The sequence below is a fragment of the Rhincodon typus genome, chromosome 6 (genome assembly GCF_021869965.1).
Source record: "Rhincodon typus isolate 14 chromosome 6, sRhiTyp1.1, whole genome shotgun sequence".
Taxonomy (NCBI): domain Eukaryota; kingdom Metazoa; phylum Chordata; class Chondrichthyes; order Orectolobiformes; family Rhincodontidae; genus Rhincodon; species Rhincodon typus.
Window position 1 is genome coordinate 38,743,008 of NC_063337.1, and position 22,884 is coordinate 38,765,891.

General features: G+C 40.2%; 1 protein-coding gene across 5 annotated transcripts in view; it reads right to left on the reverse strand.

Moving 5' to 3' along the window:
• Window positions 1–22,884, reverse strand: part of ift88 (intraflagellar transport 88 homolog) — a 136,112-nt gene that overhangs the window by 101,488 nt on the left and 11,740 nt on the right. For 3 of the 5 annotated variants that reach the window (XM_048597600.1, XM_048597601.1, XM_048597603.1), the window contains exons 3-8: window positions 18,043–18,105; window positions 12,161–12,217; window positions 9,347–9,400; window positions 4,388–4,457; window positions 2,778–2,847; window positions 1,797–1,887 (exon numbers count right to left, since the gene is read on the reverse strand). In XM_048597600.1, the coding sequence (XP_048453557.1) occupies window positions 1,797–1,887; window positions 2,778–2,847; window positions 4,388–4,457; window positions 9,347–9,400; window positions 12,161–12,217; window positions 18,043–18,105 (405 nt within the window). Of the gene's footprint in view, window positions 1–1,796; window positions 1,888–2,777; window positions 2,848–4,387; window positions 4,458–9,346; window positions 9,401–12,160; window positions 12,218–18,011; window positions 18,106–22,884 lie in introns of those variants that run through there. The other 2 variants (XM_020510553.2, XM_048597602.1) reach the window with 2 other exon arrangements.

Consider the following 22,884-nt stretch of genomic DNA (forward strand, 5'->3'; position numbering starts at 1 on the left):
ACTTGTCAATGTGTAGATGCACCATTTATCTCAACTCTTTGCTTCCCATCTTTTAAACAATCTTCTATCCATGCTATTATACAATATCATCAAGTCTATGAGCCCTTGCCTTGTGTATTAACATTTTATATGATGCCTTATCAAATGTCTTTTAGAAATTCAAGGATACTACATCTACTGGTTCCTCCTTACATTTCCTCACATTTCTTGCCATTGCATAGGTCACTAAAGGAGTGGAAAATTCTGCCCCTCATCTTACCATTATAAGTGTTCTTTTTCATTTCTATGACATTGAGACATGTTGCTACATTACAGATATAAAAGGTGAAAAAAAAAAGCCTGGGGTCTTTGTTTAATTTCTCAAAGGACAAGAATGTTGATAATGCATCAATCTCTCAGTATTCTACCTGACATGGCAACCAAGAAGACCTGGAGTACAATTTGAAGCAATAACTTCCCAGATTCAGAACTAAGAGTACCATCAATGAGAAAGCTTAAGCCATCTGGTTGAAATTAATTTATGTCTGGAATTGTTGTTTCATTTAGAAACTTTTCATGTTCAAAACTTAACTCACAGAATAAAACAAAGGATTTTCCATCTCTGGCAGGTTTTCGTAGTCTTTGGAGATCAGAGAGGGATTTGCCATAACATAACTTTTTATTTATTTGTAGTATTTTTTTTCTGTGCTTTTATCTTTCCCAGGAAATTACACAAGGGTACGAGGGTGAGATTTGTCTGGTCATGATGCTCCAGCTTTCATGTGTAAAGACTGTGACATTTCAGTTTTCTATGTTTTTAAATTGTGGATTAAAATGAAAAAAAAACTATTTTACAAACCAACGAATGCTGAAGGATTAGTGCAGGTTTTACAAGCATGTAACCTGACACTTACTGTAAGCATCACTTACGAGCTGTTAGGTCCAGCAGTAGGTGAAGCACAGTTTGCAAATGCACTGGAACGGAGGGGTGTGTACAAATAATGATTCAGTCAGCAACATGTTGTTGATTTCTCTGTGGATCAGCAACTAGTTATTGATGACAAAAGCCATGTGATTGGTTCTCCGATAGCTGAATAGCTTGGGGCTATGTTCAGAATAGTGAGTAGACATCTGACCTCTACCGGCTCAGGTGCTCTCTCTATTCTCTGCGGTGAAAGCTGCTTTAAGTTTGAAGAAAAACAATTTATTTTTCCTTCAGCAGTTGCTGTACGTTGTGAATTTTAATTAATAAGTCAGGGACTTTTACAAGTGCTACTCAGCCATCCTGTAAATCCTGCAAACCAGTGAAAGCATCTGGAGAAGGAAGGCTGAAAAGCAGCATTCTGATGTGCACAAGAACCATCTCAGCAGATCCTGTGAACAGAGACCACTGAACTGCTTTACCAGTTTTCCCTCCATCTATAACACCCATGTTCTTTACCCTGTGCATGTGTGTGTAAAGGGGAGTTTTTAAAGGGGATTAGAGTTTTAGCTAGTAGAGTTAAAAACTGATAGTTCATAATTGTTTACCTGTAGCTACAGTCAATTTACTTGTTTTAAACAGTAATTCATGTTAAGTACAGAATCTGGTCATGATTTCTAACAATCTGGGTCGAAAACACAGCAAAATTGGGGAATTCTGCATATTTCTTAAAATTTTTTGAGACAACTCTGGGAATAGCAGGATTTGTTTCCAGCACACTACCCCACTGAGTCATAACACGACATGTGGGACAGAATGAAAAGACCAGATTGTTTTCTTCCTGGTTGTTAATTTTACATGTTCATAGAACATGTTCCACAGATGAGATTCTTACCAATTGTAGGTCACCACATCTATTGGCAATGCAACTTTCTTCAATCAATTCATTCACAGTCTTCTCTAAATTCTTAACTTTTTCCTCTGGCCTAAAAAATATTATAGGGAAGCACAATAACAAATTTTGGTGAGGGCAACAATAATTTATGTCAAACAGCTAAAGGTGTTCTGCATAAAATATTATTTTCACCAATGCTAACAGGTTGCCAAAAATTAGCATAATATCCAGTCCTATAATGAAAATACATTTAAAAGCTACTTAGGAAATATTCCACATTATCCAGTTACATTAAAATAATGAGGGAGGAAATATAAATGGATTATAAATATAATGAAATAAAATGAAATATAAATGGACCATTAAGACTTCTCAGAAAAACTTCCTTAATGATTTTGGTTGAGGGATGCTTACTGGGCAGGATACCAAGAAAACTTAAGTAGTCTTCTTTGTTTAGTGCTATACAATCTTTTATGCCTATCTGAGAAATTAAACAGAATGTTGATTTAACGTCTCATCCAAAACATTGCACCTCCAACAATGCAGAGCTTCCTTTGTCTTGCCCTAAAGTTACAGTCTGGATCTTAAAAATTCTCTGGAGGCCAGATGGTTACATTTCACAGAAAAGAAGTAGATTGGGTGTAAAATCCCATCACTTTTATCACTGAGCCACTAAACATCATATAGGTCAAGTGCAAAAAGGAACATGTGGTAAAAGCGCCAGTAAAAGAATATACCTGATTTTTCTCTCATGCATGGAAGCACAAGCAGATTCTATCATAAGTATGTGACCCCCTCACCCAATTTCTGCGTTTTGCCGAGACAATGCTTACTTTACAGGCAGCAAGGATTAACATTTATCTCAATATTACAAAAAAGATCCACTGTATTATCAGTGAATGATTAATTATTAAGAGGAATGTTTATTCATTCTGACACTAAGTGCCGCATGGTGTGAAGTAGTTTTGTAGTCTGACTTACGTATCTTCGTTCTTTGTTTCAAGGGGTGGAGCCGGACCTCTTGATTGCCCCAGTGGATCAAATGTAGTGCCTGAAATGAACAAAATATGGTTTTTAAAAATATGATGAAATGTTACATTTACTTTCAAACAGTTATCCTAAGCAAACACAATAACTGAAAGTAAATTCTTAGATAGGTTATTGAGGCTGAAAAACAATAAATACCATTTATCCATAGGCTTTATCTCAACTGCTAGGAAAGACCAAGGAACAGACTTGAGAGACACTGACAATTATGATAAGAAAATGAAAAGCAAAATACTAGAAATCTTAAAGACAAAAATATGCTCAGCAGGTCAGGCTGCATTTGTTAAGACAAAAATGGAGTTAATCTTTCAAGTCTTTCATTAGACCTTGCACTTTTGACGAAAGTTCATTGACCCGAAATCTTAACTGTGGGCAAAATTTAAGCCCATCCAAATTTAATGGCGGGAGGGTATTTAATCAGAGGGGAGTTTGATGGTAGGGACCCCACTGCATTCTCACTTCCACGTGATTAAGTCCATCACACAAAGGACTCTGCCAGCATTTTGGCCCTGCCACCAATTCAGGCCGGACAAGGAAAGCAGATTTAATTCCCGAAAGGATCATTTTTGTACTGAGTTTATATTACAGTACAATGGGTTTTCAACACAGCTTCAAGGTTGGGTCTCTGGAGTGAGAGTCTAGGGGCATTATTACTGTACCGCCACATCCTCCTAGGCCATATTAATCTCCACTGTGTTATGGGACTTAGGTCTGCCCACATTCCCAGTGGTGGCCACATTCTATGATGGAATTTCTAACAGATTGACCAGCAGCTCTGATGAAGGTCATCTTCTCAAGTGAGGGATGAGAAACCTCACTACCTGTAAAATTCTGCCCCACGTAAAATAACGCCAATTATCATATGCAACAGGAACACACAATGTGCAATGAGTAACTGCAGCTAAATATTCTGACTGATCAATCTAATGTCATAAGTACAGCACAGAAAGCCCTGCAATATGTCATACTGACACTTCCAGAATCCAGTTAGGAATCTTGTAGGCAAAAACCTATTAGTGAAAGCTACTGGAATTTGTCTAAAATGTGGGAATGAAAATGAAATTGACCGGAAGGGAAAAAAATCATGATACTTGTTAAATGATTTATATTGGAATTGGAGGTGGTGGAGTGGAGTGAAGTAAAAAGAGTACTAAGTGAGACGACCTAAGGAAGAGTATGGGCCGTTACTGTTTGGCAATTCTATCAATTATTCAGATTTAGAAATCCAATACGTACTGACCTATGAGATCCACAGGATTGGAAACAGCATGATAAAGATAAATTGTTAAAAAGTATTTTCATTAGAGAGAAAAAGATGCTTGCGAGTACAAGTTAAATTAGAAAAGCACACATTTAGGACTGACATCAGGATGCTCTTCACTAGCAGTGATCAGTATGCGGAATGGGCCCCCAGATTAGGACAGTAAAATGCAAAGACAACTACAGTGAAAAGACAACTACATTTTTGCACAGATGAGCTGAAAGAGAGCCGAAGGCTTCCTCGATCCATTATTTTCTTCTAAAATATTTCAAATGAAACAGACCTCTGTAAGCTGCAGAAGAATAGCCAGCTGCACGTACTGCTGTCATAGGTCTAGCAACTGTGATTCCATCCTTAAAGATAAAGTGTACATAACAGCATTCATTCTTCACTTTCAAAGTAGAAAGGAGGCAAAATCATATAAATTACTCCACATATAAACATGAATGACAGAGCAAAACATACTAAGAAAACAATATTGAAACTGGTTGCGGTCCTTCAGCATTGAAAAGAGATAGGCCTCGCAAAATGTCACCTACACCACATAGTGTAGGAATAAATGAACTATTCTCACATTGGCAGGCTATATTTAGTAGGGTACCACAAAGTTCAGTAAATGGGTCCCAGCTGTTTACAATATATATTGATTTGGATTTGGGACCAAATGTAATATTTCAAATTTGTGCACAATACAAAACTAAATTGGACTGCTTATTGCAAGGAAGATATAAAATGACTTCAGGAAAATTTAGACAGGTTTAGTGAATGGGCAAGAACTTGGCAGATCAAATATAATGTTGAAAAATGTAAGGTTATCTACTTTGGTAGCAGAAACAGATGTGCAGAATATTTCTTAAATGGTAAGATGTTGGAACATGTAAATGTACAAAGGGACCATGGTGCCCTTGTTGATAAGTCACTGAAGGTTGGCTTTCCAGTGGAGCAAGCTACTCGGAAGGTAAATGGAATGTCAGCCTTTATTACAAGAGGATTTGAGTCAGGAGTACTGAAGTGTTCTTTCAACTTTATAGTAGCTTATTTAAGATGGCTCACGGACTCCTGTGTGCAGTTATGATCTCCTTAACTCAAGAAAGATACTATTGCCATAGGGGTATGCACCAGAGGTTCACCAGACCCGTTCCCAGGATGGTGAAACTGTTCTACAAAAGGAGAGAATAGGCACATTGGGCCTACTTGCTCAAGATTTTCGAAGAATGAGAGATGATCTCATTGAAACTTATAAAATACTTAAAAGGATAGATTGGTTAGTTTCAGGAAAGATGTTTTCCCTGGTTGGGGGAGTCGAGAACCGGGCCATAATTTTGAAAGAAGGGAGATGCCACTTAGGTTCAAGGTGAGGACAACTTTTTTTTACTTAGAAGGCTGTGAACCTTTGCAATTCGCTGCTCTAGATGGCTATGGAAGCTCAGACTTTGAGCAGCTTAAAGGTAGAGATTGGTAGATTTCAGATTACCGATGATGCATACAGTTGTAAGTAAAAGATAAAAGTGTTTGATCAGTATGACCATATTGAAGGATGGGGGAAGCTCAATCGGCTGAATGGCCTACTCCTGTTCCTATATTCCTAAGATAATAGATACACATTGTTTTCTACAACTGTTACAATTGTTAAATTGTACAATTCAATACAGTGTGGAGCTGGAGGAACACAGCAGGACAGGCAGCATCAGAGGAGCAGGAAAGTTGACGTTTCCAGTTAGGACCCTTCATCAGGATGATGAAGTCCTGATGAAGGGTCCTGACCTAAAACGTTGGCTATCCTGCTCCTCTGATGCTGCCTGACCTGCTGTTTCTCTCCAGCTCCACACTGCATTGATGCTGACTCCAGCATCTGCAGTTCTTGCTATCTCCAAAATTGTACAATTGTTTCTACATACAATCCATTTTAAATATCTTCTCAGTAATGTACAATGTTGGGTAACATTAGATGAAATCCCATGATTTAATTGAGCCACATACTTTAATTCACAGCACCAGCTGCAGGCATACCACCATGAAACTACTGACCATTTTTTAACATATGAAATAAAGTATAATGCTGATCCTGATAACTGGACTACAAACCAGAAATCATCCCTCTATCTTTTCCTTCACACAGATGGCCATTAACTATCTGCAATACTTTTCACAGTCATTTTGTATTACAATTTCATTAAATATGGGAGGACTTAAAGAAATTAGATGTAATAAACAGTAGATAAAGGCACTGACAAGATAATAATGGACCTTAAAATATTATTTAAATTAGGGCATCATAAAAGAAATTCCTAAGAATCAGAGACTACTTGTGAGCATTACCATCTACACAAATAGGAGTGCCCATTCAGAAACAAAGTTGAATATTTTGTACAGAAATGCCTTTTCACTTTTCCATTAAAAACTCAAGTGTGAAATGGTGTCCAGGAACTACTGAGCCACAGAATCTGATCAAGATCTGACATTTATTTAAACTGCCTTTTTTTGTTTTAAAAACTATAGTTGCACAATCAAAATAGCTTTGTACCAACACAGAACGATTATGCCTTAATACAAATTGAACAAATGAACAGCATAATGCTAAGCTATCAATAGCTTATGAATTGTAGAATATGATTCATTCTCCCTGAAATTCTTCTGTAACATAAAACCACAAGAGCAAGTTAGAATAGTTAAAATGACAATACTCAACTTATAATTGATTAAATAACAATGAAAGGGTTGCACAACATGGATTTGAAACACTGGTTGTGGGATTGCTTAGTTTTGTCTATCACTTGCAGCTTACACTGTTTGGCACACATGTAGTCCTGTCTTGTAGTTTCACCAGGTTGATATTTCACTTTTACGTATACCTGTTGTCTTTCTTGACACTTTCTTCTAAACTCTGCATTGAATCCTGGCTTGATGATAAGGGTGCAGTAAATTATATAATAAAAAATGACATTATATGATCTGTTTTTTAAGAACACAGAAACTCAGGGATAGGACCACACCGTTCAGCTTGTAAAGCCTGCTCTGCCATTTAAAATAACCATGATTGATTGAAAACTTCAATGCCTTTTCCGCACATCAACTTCATAACCTTTTACGACATTGATTGATAGATTCCTGATTACCAATCTCTACCTTAAATGGACAGAGTTAGGGTAGGTGGGCATGTCTGGGTGGGATGCTCTTCAGAGGGTCAGCGTGAACTTGATGGGGAGAATGGCCTGCTTCCACACTGTTGGGATTCAATGATTCTATACTCAAATACTGAGCTTCCACAACCATCTGGGGTAATGAATTTAAAAGGTTCACAATGCTCTGAATAAAAATAATTCTCCTCATCTCAGCCCTATATGGCATTTCCCTTATTTTTCAATTGTGACCCTGGTTCTAGACTCCCCAAGGTGGGAAACCAGGAGACTGTTGAAGGCCAATTATCTCAACCCTAAGATACTGCACCTATCCTGTCTAATCTTTTGAATATTTTGTTAAGCTTCAATGAGATCATGTCTCATTCTTCAGGACATCTAGAGAAGGCCTGATTTGCCCTCTCTCTCTTCTTAGAGTGGTCCTGCCATCCTGGGAACAAGTCTGGTAGACCGCTGTTGCACTCCCTCTAACGCAATAATTTGCTTCTTGAGGGAAGGATACCAAAGCTACACACAGTACTCCATGTGCAGTCTAACCAAGCTTTGATACAATTGAAGCAGGATGCCACAACTTCTGTGTTCAAATCCTCCTACAAAAAAGGATAACATTTCATTAGCTTTCTTAATCATTTGCTGAACTGCATGCTAGCCTTCAGTGACTTATTGGCAATAACATTATTTTTTATTCATTCACGGGATGTGGGTGCTGCTAAGTTGGACCAGCGTTTATTCCTCATACTTGGTTTCCCCCAAGAGGGTGATGGTGAGAAATTGCCTTCTCGTTCTTTTGCAGCCCATTTGGTTCGCATAGACTCAATGTACTGTTAGGGAGGGAGTTCCAGGGTTTTGACCCAGCAAAACTGAAGGAATGGGATATACTTGCAAATCAGAATGCTGAGCGGTTTGGAGGGGAACTTGAGGGTGGTGGTATTTCCACGCATCTACTGTTCTTTTCTTCATAGTTGAAGTGGTTGTGGGTTTGGAAAGTGCTGTCTCAGAAGCCTTGATGAATTTCTGCTGTGCATCTTGTAGAGGGCACACTCGGCTGCTTCTGAGTGCTTGTGTTGGAGGGGTGAACATTTGTGCATGTGGTGCCAATCAGGTAGGCTGCTTTGTCCTGCATGGTGCAAGTATTCCAACAAACTCCTGTTTTTGCCTTGTAGATGGTGGATAGGCTTTTCTTTTGGGAAGGGATTCAGAGGGTCTATCATATTTAGCAGAGTGATATTTCCCCACAATACTATATAGAATATTCTATATGAAGAGTGGACTTTCTCTCCACAAGGACTATGCAGTGGTTACTTATACCAATATTGTCATGGACTGGTGCATGTGCAAAAGGCAGATTGGTGAAGATGAGGATGAGTAAGTTTTTCTCTCTTGTTGCTTCTGTCATCTCCTGCCACAGACCAGACTAGCTGCTTTGTCCTTTAGCACCCGACCAGCATAGTCAGTTGTGGTGGTCCTGAGCTACTTTTGGTGGTGGACATTTAAGACACCCACTAAAGTATAATTCGCATCTTTGCCACCATCTATGGCTGCTCCAAATGGTGTTTAACATGAAGGAGTCTCTTTGTACATCGGAACATTTCACCATTTACAAAGTAAGAATTACTCTGCAGATCTGTTCCTCCTACTGTATCAATACGGATAACTTCACATTATATTCTATCTGCCATGTTCTTGGCCATTCACTAAGCCTGCCCAAAAACCTCCTGAAGTCAATTTACATCTTTCTGCTATCCATCACCCTATGCCTTTTGACATACATTCATTCCAAAATTATTGATCACATGATTCTGTAATTCTTATGCTCAAATCCTTCAATGGCCTTCCTGTCCCTATGTCTAGCCTACACCTGCAACTCTTCAATTTATGTGTTCTTCCATTTCTGGACTCCTGCTTAGCTTTGTATCATCCACGAATTTGGAAACCTAACATTTGGACCTCACATCAAAATCACTGCTATACATTGTAAACAGCTTTGGACCAAATACCGATACTTGCGGTTTCCTCCTAGTCACAATCTGCCAATATGAGAATGACAACTATTATTTTTAAATGCTGTGCTCAGCAGATAATTAAAAGTTTAATTACTTTCTTACCTGAATAGCTCCCGTTGCAGGCCTTCCCACTGAAGAGGCCAAAGGCACTCTTGCCTACATTTGGAAAACACTTGTTTAGATACACTGCATATAGTAATACATTATACAACTGAAGTACTATGAAATTAATTTTGAGAAAATGTTCGTATTTAGCGAGTACTTCAATATCAACTTAACTTCTTTTTTCTGACATTATTTTTAATATGTTGTGGGTACTAAATAGAAAAAACATATTCTGCTGTAGATGACAGGGAGGAAATCTTTGTCTGTCAGGCCAATGCACTGTTGAAGCAAAGGCTCCAGAAAAGGTCATCTGGGCATGTAGCTAGAAATTGTGCACAGCATTTCCATAAAGGCATATTTTAAGAAACTGTGTTAAAACAATTGTAATTTGTTTAGCCAGGATGCCTGGGTTCAAGTCTCACCTACTCCAGAGGTGTGTAATAACATCTCTGAACAGGTTGATTAGAAAATACCCCAAGGAACGGCTGCAAAGATGTCCAGGAGCTGAGATGACTGATTTCCAAAAACCAACCAGCTCAAATACTGAGGGCTGTTGTGGCATTGTGGTAGTGCTCCTACCTCTTAGCCTGGAGACTGGGTTCAAGTTCCACCTGTTCCTAAGACATATCATAACATATCTGAACAGGCTAATTTAAAAAATCTATCAGCTCAAATGCTAGGCTTTTAGGAAAAGCTGCAACCTCTGGCAAAAAACGTTAGCTGAGGTACACAAAAGACGTAAAAGATTACTTTACAGGTAAGTCAAATCATATGGAAAATGTCATTTTTAATACAACAGTAAAAGTTGTATTTTTGAGGTCTGTAATTGTGTATACTTATCTGGCTGAAGGGAATGTCCAAAGTAGCTGCTTAATGAAAATTCACAATTTAAAAATGCATATGAAAGCCTTGAATATAGTTAACAACTCAGCCTGAACAGCCCTCTGCAGTAAAGAATTCCACAGATTCATCTCTTTCTGAAAGAAGAAAATTCCTCCTCATTTCTGTCTTAAATGTGCAAATTCTTATTCAAAGGGCATATTCTCTGGTGCTTTCCTCTCACACAGGGAAACAATCTCTCCACATTTACCCTGCGAACCTCCTAAGAACTTATAAGTTTCAAGAAAATCTCCTCACATTCTCCCAAACTCAAATGAGTCCAAGCCTGCCCTGCTCAACCTGTCCTCCCAAGAACCAAGTTGACTTCTAACATCTATAAAAGAACGAACAGGCAGATACACAGAAAGGTGGCCAGATTTTCTTCCCTGATTCTTCTTTGACTTCCCTAAACCTTTGCATTGCTTCCCATCCAACAGCAGATAAAAAAGAAAGCATATAAAAAGACAGAAGAAATACAGGAATTAATAACTTGCAAAGCAACTTTCTGTAGAGAAATTCCTGAAGCTGGTTCACAAGAGTACAATCATGCAGATATTACACAGAGTCATTATGGCACAGACAGGGCCATGCCAGTAGGTAATAATGGACACTAAGCCAGAAAATACTTTAGGATATATGACTAAATATTTGGTTGAAAAGGTCTTAAGCAGCATCTTCAAGATGGCTATGTAACCACGGTCACCAAAGGAAGGTCAAAGAAAATCAGAGGTGCGCTGGAGTCCAGAAATGGAAGAACACAGATAAATTGAAGAGTTGCAGGTGTAGGCGAGACATAGGGACAGGAAGGTCATTGAGGGATTTGAGCATAAGAATTACAGAATCATGTGATCAATTATTTTGGAATGAATGTATGTCAAAAGGCATAGGGTGATGGATAACAAAACTGGACCAAGTTAGGATGAATGGAAGATGGTAGACTGGCCAGAAAAACATGAAATATTAAAGTCAGGGGAAGAAAATGTGTAAATGACGATTTCACATCAGATAAGTTGAGGTAAGAGTGGAAACAAGCAATATTGCTGATTTGGAGGCTGGCAGTCCAATTGGTGGAGGATATTGGGATCAAACATTTAGCTCAGGGTCAATTACGGCGATAGGGGTTTGAACAGTGTGACACAGCTTGAGACAGCAGTCAGGAAGGGAGATGGAACCTGCGACAAAGAACAGAGTTAATGGTGTAAATCCCAAGGACTTACTAGAAGTAATTGTAACTCATCTCTAAGGGAGAGAAGGAAAAGAGAAATTAGGACCAGAGGAAGAGATACAAAGAGAGACACTGAAACACAAGGTCAGTAGAGACAAGTAAGATGGAAAGCTATCTCCATTACTTGGTGCAACAACATGGGAAATCATCCACTCACCCAAACAGTATGCTCATGAAAAGTTAGATGATGTAGAAGTTATGTTCCATGTAAAACACATTTTTATGATTTTGCCAGTAAATTCAAAATGAAATAAATGGTGAGAATACTTATTGAAGCATTTACACGTACAAGATGTGATGCAGGGAAAGAACTACTAATAACTGCATAAATAAAAAATGCTTACAAAAATTTCATTGTAATTTAATATAAAACTGAAATCTATGAACCCAAATGTAAGCATGCAAAATACTGTGTAAAAGGTTTTATGTGTGCATTAAAGCAAGAAGCATAATTGGAATATTTAACTTTTTTTTTACTCATAACTACTTACTTTCAGAAAGGAAGATATTGATGAAGAACAGGACATAACTCCCTGTGTGGTTTATTCATATCCTCAGAAAAATACATATTCCTCAGCAAGTACTTTTTCCAACTCCAAAACCAGCTCACTGTCCATTTACATTTTGTCTGAATTAAACTGTCATCTGCATTTAATTTTTAGTGATTGGAAACTATTCCATAGTATTGTTTAAAATGTTGTACATACCCCCATATTCCCAAAGGAACGTACAACTGCTCCAGTGCTTGGTATTTTCGCAGTCATCTACAAAATAATTGTTAAAATATATTTGGTAATCTTAGGCTTCAAAGATGTTCCACAAGTTTTAGCAATCTTTAGCAACCTTTAGCTCTCTTAGCAATCTTTTCCTAAATCCCATAACTTCTGTGAAAAACCATAAATGCTGATTGGCATAGATCTACACCTGAACAATTCCGACGTTACTTTGTAAAGTACTGAGCTGTTTCAGTAATATGCTAAATATATTAATACCAGTTATACTTAGACTTTCCATTACAAAGAGATATGCCATTTATTTTAAATCACTCACTTACAAGTAAATAGGTAGACCAAACAAGAGAGTGAATAAGCTCATAGTGATACACTAATATGGTATGCTGAGTCACATCATTGTCATAGAATGTGAGTTCAGTTGTTCAGCGGCAGGAGTCTGGGAGAGAGCACGAGGGCAGCCAGGAAGGTAAGCTTTCGTTATAAAAGTCTTACCTCGTGTGACTGCGGCCTTCAGTTGTTCAGTGGCAGGAATCCGGGAGAGAGCAGGAGGGCAGCCGAGAAGGTAAGCTTTCATTATAAAAGTCTTACCTCGCGTGACTGTGGCCTTCAGTTGTTCAGCAGAGGAGGAGTCCCAGAGCAGGTGCAAGTGGTCGGCTGGGTAACGGTTATCTTTCACCCAATAAATTTGGGAAGTAACGTGGGAGCTAGCTGATCCCATTGAGAACAGCAGTGACCACATCTGCAGCACGTGTTGGCTGCTTGAGGAGCTCTGGCTCAAAATTGGTGAGCTGGAATCCAAACTCCAAACACTGCGGCACATCCGGGAGGGGGAGAGATACCTGGATGCTGTGTTCCAGGAGGCAGTCACACCTAGTAGATTAACTAATGTTAATTTGATCAGCGGCCAGAGACAGCAGTGTGTGACTGCGAGTGAGGCAGGTAGAGGGACCCTGCAGACAGGAACACAGGAGCCGCAGCCCTCGACATTGTCCCAAAGTATGAGGCACTTGCTCCCTGCGTGGATGAGGAACAGGATGAGTCAACTGACCATGGCACCATGATTCAGGAAGCCATTCAAGAGGAGGGAGCTAAAGGACAGATTGTAGTTGTAGAGGATTCCATCATCAGGGGGATAGACAGTATCCTTTGCAAGCAGGATAGAGAGTCCTGCATGGTGTGTTGCCTGCCCAGTGCCAGGATGCGAGACATCTCTGACCGGCTTGAGAGGACACTAGAGAGGAAGGAGGAGAATCCAGTTGTTGTGGTCCACATAGGTACCAACACCATCGGCAGGATTAAGAAAAAAGACCTGTTTTGGGATTATGAAAAGCTAGGAACAAAATTAAAAAACAAGTCTTCAAGGGTCATGATCTCTGGATTGCTGCCCGAGCCACGTGCAAATTGGCATAGGGAGGCGAGGATCAGGGAAGTAATCACGTGGCTAAAAGAGTGGTGTGGGAAAGAAGGTTTCCTTTTCGTGGGGCACTGGCATCAGTTCTGGGCCAGGAGGGATCAATACCACTGGGATGGACTCCACCTCAACAGGGCCGGGTCCAGTGTTCTGGCAAAAAGGATAAATAGAGTGGTTAATAGGACTTTAAACTAGTAAGTAGGGGGAAGGGAGGAGTGAGCGTACCAGGGAGTATAACAATTAATGGAAGGCAAAGCAGCAGGTTAGCAGGTGACGAGGAAGCTTCAACTCCATTGAAAATTAGTAAAAACGTTAAAGGGAAGGAGAACTCAAGAGCTGTTAGTAATAGAGGTAATAGGACTCAAAAAGAAAGTGCAAAAACTGACATAAGGCCACGTTATCTGAATGCTCGGAGAATTCGAAACAAGGTGGATGAGTTGACGGTGCAAATCATGACAATTGGGTATGATTTAGTGGCCATTACAGAGACATGGTTGCAGGATGGTCATGACTGGGAGTTAAATATCCAGGGGTATCAAACTGTTCAGAAGGACAGACAGGAAGGTAAGGGAGGTGGTGTCGCTCTGATTTTTAAGGATGATATCAGGGCGGTAGTGAGAGATGATATAGGTTCTACTGAACAAAAGGTTGAATCCATTTGGGTGGAAATTAGGAATAGCAGGGAGAAAAAGTCACTGATAGGTGTGGTCTATAGGCCATCAAATAATGACATCGTGGTGGGGCGGGCAATAAACATAGAAATAGCTAATGCATGTAAAAACGGTACAGCAATTATCATGGGGGATTTTAATCTACATATCGATTGGTCAAACCAGGTCGGTCATAGCTGCCTGGAGGAGGGGTTCATAGAATGCATCCGCCATAATTTCCTTGAACAATATGTAATAGAACCTACGAGGGAGCAAGCTATCCTAGATCTAGTCCTGTGTAATGAGACAGGAATAATTAATGATCTCACAGTTAGGGATCCTCTCGGAAGGAGTGATCACAGAATGGTCGAATTTAAAATACAGATGGAGCGTGAGAAGGTTAAATCCAGTACCAATGTCCTGTGCTTAAACAAAGGAGATTACGATGGGATGAGGGAGGAGTCAGCTAAGGTAGAATGGGAGCAAAAACTTTATGGTGGGTCAATTGAGGAACAGTGGAGGACATTCAAAACGATTTTTCACAGTGCTCAGCAGAGGTATATTCCAGTGATAAGGAAGAACTGTGGAAGAGACAGTCAGCTATGGATGTCAAAGGAAATAAAGGAAAGTATCAGATTGATAAAAAAACACATACAAGAAAGCAAAGAGTAGTGGGAAACTAGTAGACTGGGAAATCTTTAAAGGCCAACAAAAAGCCACAAAAAAAGTTATGAAGAAAAGTAAGATAGATTATGAGAGTAAACTAGCTCAGAATATAAAAACAGGCAGCAAAAGTTTCTCTAAATATGTAAATCGTAAAAGAGTGGCAAAGGTAAACATCGAATCAGAGATAGTAGGAACTGCAGATGCTGGAGAATCCTGGTCCATCCTGGGCCTCCTGCAGTGCCACAACGATTCCATCCGAAGGTTACAGGAACAGCAACTCATATTCCGCTTGGGAACCCTGCAGCCTAATGGTATCAATGTGGATTTCACAAGTTTCAAAATCTCCCCTCCCCCTACCGCATCCCAAAACCAGTCCAGCTCGTCCCTGCCTCCCTAACCTGTTCTTCCTCCCACCTATCCCCTCCTCCCACCTCAAGCCGCACCTCCATCTCCTACCGACCAACCTCATCCCGCCCCCTTGACCTATCCGTCCTCCCTGGACTGACCTATCCCCTTCCTAACTCCCCACCTACACTCACTTTTACTGGCCCCATCCCCGCCTCTTCGACCTGTTTGTTTCCTCTCCACCTATCCTCTGCTCTATCCATCTTCTATCCGCCTCCCACTCTCTCCCTATTTATTTCAGATACCCCTTCCCCTCCCCCTCCCCCTTTTCTGATGAAGGGTCTAAGCCCGAAACGTCAGCCTCTCTGCTCCTATGATGCTGCTTGGCCTGCTGTGTTCATCCAGCCCTGCACCTTGTTGTCTCAAAGGTAAACATCGGTCCTTTAGAGGATGAGAAGGCCAATTTAATAACTGGAAATGAGGAAATAGCCAAGGCATTAAACAGTTATTTTGTGTCGGTCTTCACAGTGGAAGACACAAATGACATGCTGAAAACTGACGGCAAGAAGGCTATAGCAGGTGAGGACCTAGAAACTATCATTACCACTAAGGAGGCAGTGCTGGGCAAGCTAATGGGGCTAAAGGTAGACAAGTCTCCTGGCCCTGATGAAATGCATCCCAGGGTACTAAAAGAGGGGGGAAATAGCAAATGCACTAGTAATTATCTACCAAAATTCACTGGATTCTGGGGTGGTTCCCGCAGATTGGAAAACAGCCAATGTGACGCCACTGTTTAAAAAAGGAAGTAGACAAAAAGCAGGTAACTATAGGCCAGTTAGCTTAACTTCGGTAGTGGGGAAAATGCTTGAATCTATCATTAAGGAAGAAATAGCAAGACATCTGGATATAAATTGTCCCATTGGGAACACCCAGCATGGGTTCATGAAGGGTAGGTCATGTTTAACTAATTTGGTGGAATTCTTTGAGGACATTACTTGCATAGTGGACAATGGGGAACCTGTGGATGTGGTGTATCTGGATTTCCAGAAGGCATTTGACAACGTGCCACACCAAAGGCTGCTACATGAGATAAAGTTGCACGGTATTACAGGTAATATATTGGCATGGATAGAGGATTGGTTGACTAGTAGAAAACAAAGAGTCAGGGTAAATGGGTGTTTTTCTGGTTGGCGGTCAGTGGCTAGTGGTGTGCCTCAGGGATCAGTGTTGGGACCGCAATTGTTTACAATTTACATAGATGATTTGGAGTTGGGGACTAAGTGTGGTGTGTCAAAATTTGCAGATGACACTAAGATGAGTGGTAGAGCAAAGTGTGCAGAAGACACTGAAAGTCTGCAGAGGGATATAGATAGTCTAAGTGAGTGGGCAAGGGTCTGGCAGATGGAGTACAATGTTGATAAGTGTGAGGTCATCCATTTTGGTTGGAATAACAGCAAAATGGACTATGTTTTAAATGGTAAAAAACTGCAGCACGCTGCTGTGCTGAATCGCTAAAAGTAGGATTGCAGGACAGCAGGTAATTAAAAAGGCAAATGGAATTTTGTCTGTCATTGCTTGAGGGATGGAGTTTAAAAACAGGGAGGCTATGCTGCAGCTGTATAGGGTCCTGGTGAGGCCACACCTGGAGTACTGTGTGCAATTTTGGTCTCCTTACTTGAGAAGGGATATACTAGCACTGGAGGGGGTGCAGAGGAGATTCACTCGGTTGATTCCAGAGTTGAGAGGGTTGGATTATGAGGAAAGACTGAGTAGGCTGGGATTATACTCATTAGAATTCAGAAGAATGAGGGGAGATCTTACAGAAACATATAAGATTATGAAGGGAATAGATAAGGTGGAGGCAGGGAGGTTGTTTCTACTCGCAGGTGAAACTAGGACTAGGGGGCATAGCCTCAAAATAAAGGGAAGCAGATGTAGGACTGAGGTCAGGAGGAACTTCTTCACCCAAAGGGTTGTGAATCTGTGGAATTCCCTGCCCAGTGAAGCAATTGAAGCTACCTCGCTGAATGTTTTTAAGGCAAGGCTAGATAAATTTTTGAACAGTAAAGGAATTAAGGGTTATGGTGAACGGGCGGATAAGCGGAGCCGAGTCTCAAAATGATCAGCCATGATGTTATTAAATGGCGGGGCAGGCTCGAGGGGCCAGATGGCCTACTCCTGCTCCTAATTCTTATGTTCTTATGAATTGTGGAACACTGGATAGTACCAATGATAAACAGCACTGTTGAAGTCAGCCATTGTCATGTGAGGAAATGGTGGAACAGAGCAATATAATCTCGAAAGGAAAGAGATAGGCAAGCTGTTCGAGCAGCACTAATGTAACCTCATACAGTGTTTCACTGGCAGAAATTTAGACGTCAACTGCATCCTTGGACAATGTTAAGCTTGGCCAAGATATGCAAGATGGAACGAAAACAGAAGTTGCTAGACAAGCTCAGTAGGTCTGGCACCATCTGTGAAGAAAAAATCAGAGTTAACGTTTTGGGCCCGGTGACCCTTCCTCAGAACTCTGATTTTATGTTTCAGGTCCAATGACTGAGTTCTGAGGTAGGGTCACCGGGCCCAAAACGTTAACTCTGATTTTTTCTTCACAGATGCTGCCAGACCTGCTGAGCTTGTTCAGCAACTTCTGTTTTTCCTGATTTACAGCATCCACAGTTCTTTCAATTTTTATATGCAAGATGGAGTTGGCAGAAGGTTACACTTTGTCAAAGAATTTGATTAAATTTACCTAAGTACAATGATTCTTGTTATTCACTTACTGGTGGTCTTCTTCCATGGCTAGTCCTCAAAGCTTGTTGAAAAGCCACATCATTCTCTAGTTCCTACATGCAATATAAAGAAGTTACTTATTTCTTTAAAGCACAGGGGTAGTCATACTGACTTATTTTGTACACAGTGCTTAACAGTGCATACAATGATTGTTTTTCTGTATTACATATTAAGTAGGGTTTTTTTAAAAAGAAACTTCTAAATACGAATTATTATAGGGATCTGCTTGACTATTAATAGCAAAAATTATATTTGTTCGATGGTAGAAAATTTGAGTATTGCTGGAAAAACTGCATTTCGTCAAATAATTATGCTGACAACAAATTTAGCATTGTCAGTATGTCAGTCTCACAGCGCGCTGCACTTGTGTGTGTTGGAAGGTACATTTTAAAAAATTTGTTATTGTATTGGGGCCTGTTCTTTGCAGAAAATCTGGAACATGCCACAAATTGTGCTTATTTCAACTCAACAAAATAGGTGACAGCCATTTAGTGTTTCATTTCTCAGGGTATTGCCTTGATCAATGTGCCTGGTTTAAACTTAGACAAAGTCTGGCAATTAATTGTTAATTATCATTAACTGGTGCATTAACTATGGCAATGCCTGTACCAATCAGAGTCTACTTCCCAACCATCAGCAATCTCTTTTCAAGCACTATAAATGTTAATTATCCCTTGTATTGGGGAATTCCCTTATGAATTGTCATGATGAGTGCACATTGAAAAGCTTCAACAAAATATGTCTTTTTTTCAGCAAAAATTGCTTCAGTAAACACTTTGAAAAGGATGGTAAAAAGTTCTTCATATTTTAACACTTCTTGTGCTTGTCACCTAAATGTTTGCTAACAATGCCTCTTCAATCTTAACTAAAATGCAAAGTTATTAATACAAATGGAATACCTACCCTATCATCCTAAAAATGTTTATTAAAATTGCTAAGCTACATTTGATTGTATTTTTATTACTTTTGAGCAGCTGTTAACAGTATATAACAGTACAACAGCAAAATGTACTTCTAACCCAGTATCAAACATATTACTTACAACAAATAAAAACAGAGTTTCATCCCCCACATCTAACATAAATACTTAGAGAACAACTGCAAAATTCCAAGTTGTGGAAGGATTTCAGTTTTCTGGTAAATGAGTCACAAAACACAGGTATAGCACATAATCAAGAAGGCTAATAGGATGCTATCCTTTATTATGAGCGGAATTGAACATAAGATTAAAAATATTGCTTAGGCTTGTAGGCTAACTAAGAGTTCATGCTTGATGTTGTTTAACTACAATTACACAATTAAAGTACATTTATTGATCGATTAAGATTATATTATTTTGCCTAAGCATAGTCAATGCAGATCCCAGCACTGTAAAAGTATGCGACTTTGCCTAGCTTCATTTGACAAAGAAATACACCATGGAATTGTGAACAGAGTGAAGACAATAACCTAAGGTTTTAGATTTACAGCTGTAAGATTGAGGGAGGCCTGTTTGGCTTACATGCAGCTTAGATCCAGACTTTCAAGATTGAATAAGATAGACATAGTGTATTCCTGGCTCGTTAGGAACTAATCAGGATATAGTGGAAGGTGACATCAATGTCGATCACCTTAGTAGCCAATTAGACATTGAACATGCATCCCCTTAAACCAATTAGCAATAGGGCTTGCTTAGTCTAGGCCAATCAGAACATAACAGCGTAATTAGTCATGCTGTTATTATAGCATTGGAAAGAGTTAGTAAGCAAGTGTTCAGTGACCATGGCGCATGTGAAAGGTTTGAAATTATTCTGCTGTTTGATTGAAAGTGGAATGCTATTAAGGCAATGAAAAGCGACCAATTCACTAGCCACGAGTGTTTTCTTGGTGGTGGAAAATACAGAATAAAGTTCTTGCACAATATGTCTTTTTTCAGCAAAAATTGCGACAGTAAACACTTTGAAAAGGATGATAAAAAGTTCTTCATATTTTAACACTTCTTGTGCTTGTCATCTAAATGTTTGCTAACAATGCTTCTTCAATCTTAACTAAAATGCAGAGTTATTAATACAAAGGGAATACCTATCCAATGATCCTAAAATGTTTATGAAAATTGCTAAGCTACTGTATTTTGACTGTATTTTTATTAGCTTTGAACAGCTTTTAACAATATATAACAGTATAATAGCAAAATGTACTTCTAACCAAGTATCAAACATTTTACTTACAACAAATAAAAGCAGAGTTTTATCCCCCACATCTAACATAAATACTTAGAGAACAACTGCAGAATTCCAATGTGTAGAAGGAGTTCAGCTTTCTGGTAAATGAGTCACAAAATGCAGGTACAGCACATAATCAAGAAGGCTAATAGGATGCTATCCTTTATTATGAGTGACTGCGCATTTACACACAGCCACAGCTGATTGGGGGGGCGGAATATAACCAATACGACTTGGACCCCTATGGGTACAGTGATAATGTGGGGAAGGGGGAAAAAATGTCGCCTCATTCTAGGGACTCGGTCCCAGCTGACTGGTTAGTGCCCATGTACTGTTACAATAAAAGTGGAAAGGGACCAGGTGTCCACTGCGCCCTAAGCTGAACTCTGGAAGCAAGAACTAAAGAACACCTGCTAAATTGCTGCCCTAAAATTGTTATTTACAACCCAAGGGAAGTTTCCTGAATCACTTCACTAGACTATCTCCTGTTGCCTTTGTGATTAAAGTCTCACATGAACAAATTTTAATCTTGGTATTTGAGTTAAAGTTACAAGACCCCTAAAACTTACAGTAATGTTTCGGTTATACAGGGGATTGGTGAAACCACATCTCAAATACTGTGTGCATTTCTGATTTGCTTCTTTAAAGGAATGATAGAAATACACTGAAGTTCAGAGGAGCTTAGCATGGTGACACCTGGAGTGAGTGAGTTGCCTTACGGTGACAGGTCGGACAAGATGGGCTTGTTTCCACTGGAGCTTAGAAGACTGAGGGGTGACTCCATTGAAATATCAGATTCTGAATGGTTTTAACAAGGTAAGTATGGAAAGAATGTGTCCTCTAACGGGTCAGTCCAGAATTAGGACCTGCACTTTCAGGTTAGATTAGAAGAATTTTCTGAGGGTTGTGCAGGTTTAGAATTCTACCTCAGCTGAAGGCTGATCACTGAATATTTTTAAGACAGAGGTAGATTCTCATTAGGCAGGAGAATCAAGGGTTGTCAGGGGTAGATGGGAATGTGGAATTCAAAACACAAACAGATCAGCCATGGTCTTAGACAAACAGGAGGCTGGAAGAACACAGGAGAACCTGGAGGACTCCTGAAGAAGGGTAATACCCGAAACGTTGACTGTTTCTTTCCTCTAGATGTTGCCTGGCCTGCTGTGTTCTTCCAGCCTCCTGTTTGTCTACCTCAGCCATGATCTTATTGAACAGTGGAACAGGTTTGAGGGGCCAAATAGTATCTAAGGTTTTGGAGTAGATCTGTAGCTCGGGTTGTGGGTGTTGAGGTTGGTTGGCTCGCCGAGCTGGTTTGTTGTTCCGCAGACGTTTCGTTACCGTGCTTGGTAACATCCTCAGTGCAGCCTCTGACGGAGCGTCGGTGTGTTTTCCCGCCTGGCTTTAAAACTCTGGGGTCCGTTGCGATGGATTGTCTCACTTCCGGGTTTCCTCCGTAGTGGAATGTATATGGGGTCAAGTTCAATGTGTTTATTTATAGCCTGCTTCGTGGAGTGCCATGCTTCCAGGAATTCTCGTGCTTGTCTCTGCCTAGCCTGTCCCAGGATCTTGGTGTTGTCCCAGTTGAAGTCGTGGTTCTCCTTGTCCATGTGGATTGAGATGAGTGAGTATTGATCGTGTCTTTTTGTAGCCAGTTGGTGTTCATGTACTCTTGTTGGTAGTTTCCTTCCTGTTTGTCCGATGTAGTGTTTCTCGCAGCCTCTGCAGGGGATCTTGTAGATGACATTGGTCCTGTCCATGGTGGGGAGTGGGTCTTTAGTTCAGGTGAGCACTTGTCGTAGGGTTGATGTGGGCTTGTGTGCCACTCTGATCCCCAGCGGTCGTAGAAGTCTTGTGGTGAGTTCTGACGTGTTCCTGATGTAGGGTAGTGTGATGAGTGTGTCGGGGTGTGTAGAATCTTTCTGATGCTGTTCCTGTAGGCATCTCCTGACCCAGTTCTTTGGATATCCATTATCCTTGAACACCTGGAAGAGGTATTCCTCCTTCTCTTGGCGTAGTTCCGTGTTGCTGCAGTGTGTTGTTGCTCTTTTAAATTGTGTTCACACGCAGCTTCGTTTGTGTGTGCTGGGATGGTTACTATTGAAGTTCAATACCTGGTCTGTGTGTGTGGCTTTTCAGTGTACTTTCGTTTGCAGTTCCCCATTTGTCTTGCGCTCTACCATGACGTCCAGGAATGGGAGTTGTTTGTTCTTCTCCTCCGCTCTGGTGAATTTTATTCTGGTGAGGGTGTTGTTTATGAGTTTGTGTGTCTCTTCTAATTTGGTCCGTTTAACGATGACAAAGGTGTCATCTACGTAGCGTATCCATACTTTAGGTTGGATTTGCGGAAGGCAAGTCCTTTCCAGTCTTTGCATCATTGCTTCTGCTGAGTCTGGAGATAGGCAATCCTGTTGATTTGCTCATTTGTTTGGCCGTTGAAGGTGAAGTGGATGGTCAGGCATGGGTCCAGTAGTTTAAGCATGTTGTCCTTGGAGATGGTTTCACTGGGGTCGTGTTCTTGTTCAAGTAGTGTTGTCATTGTTTCCCTTGCTAGTGGTATGTCTATTGACGTGAATAGGGCAGTGACATCAAACGATATCATGGTCTCTTCGTCCTCCATCTTTATGTCTTTGA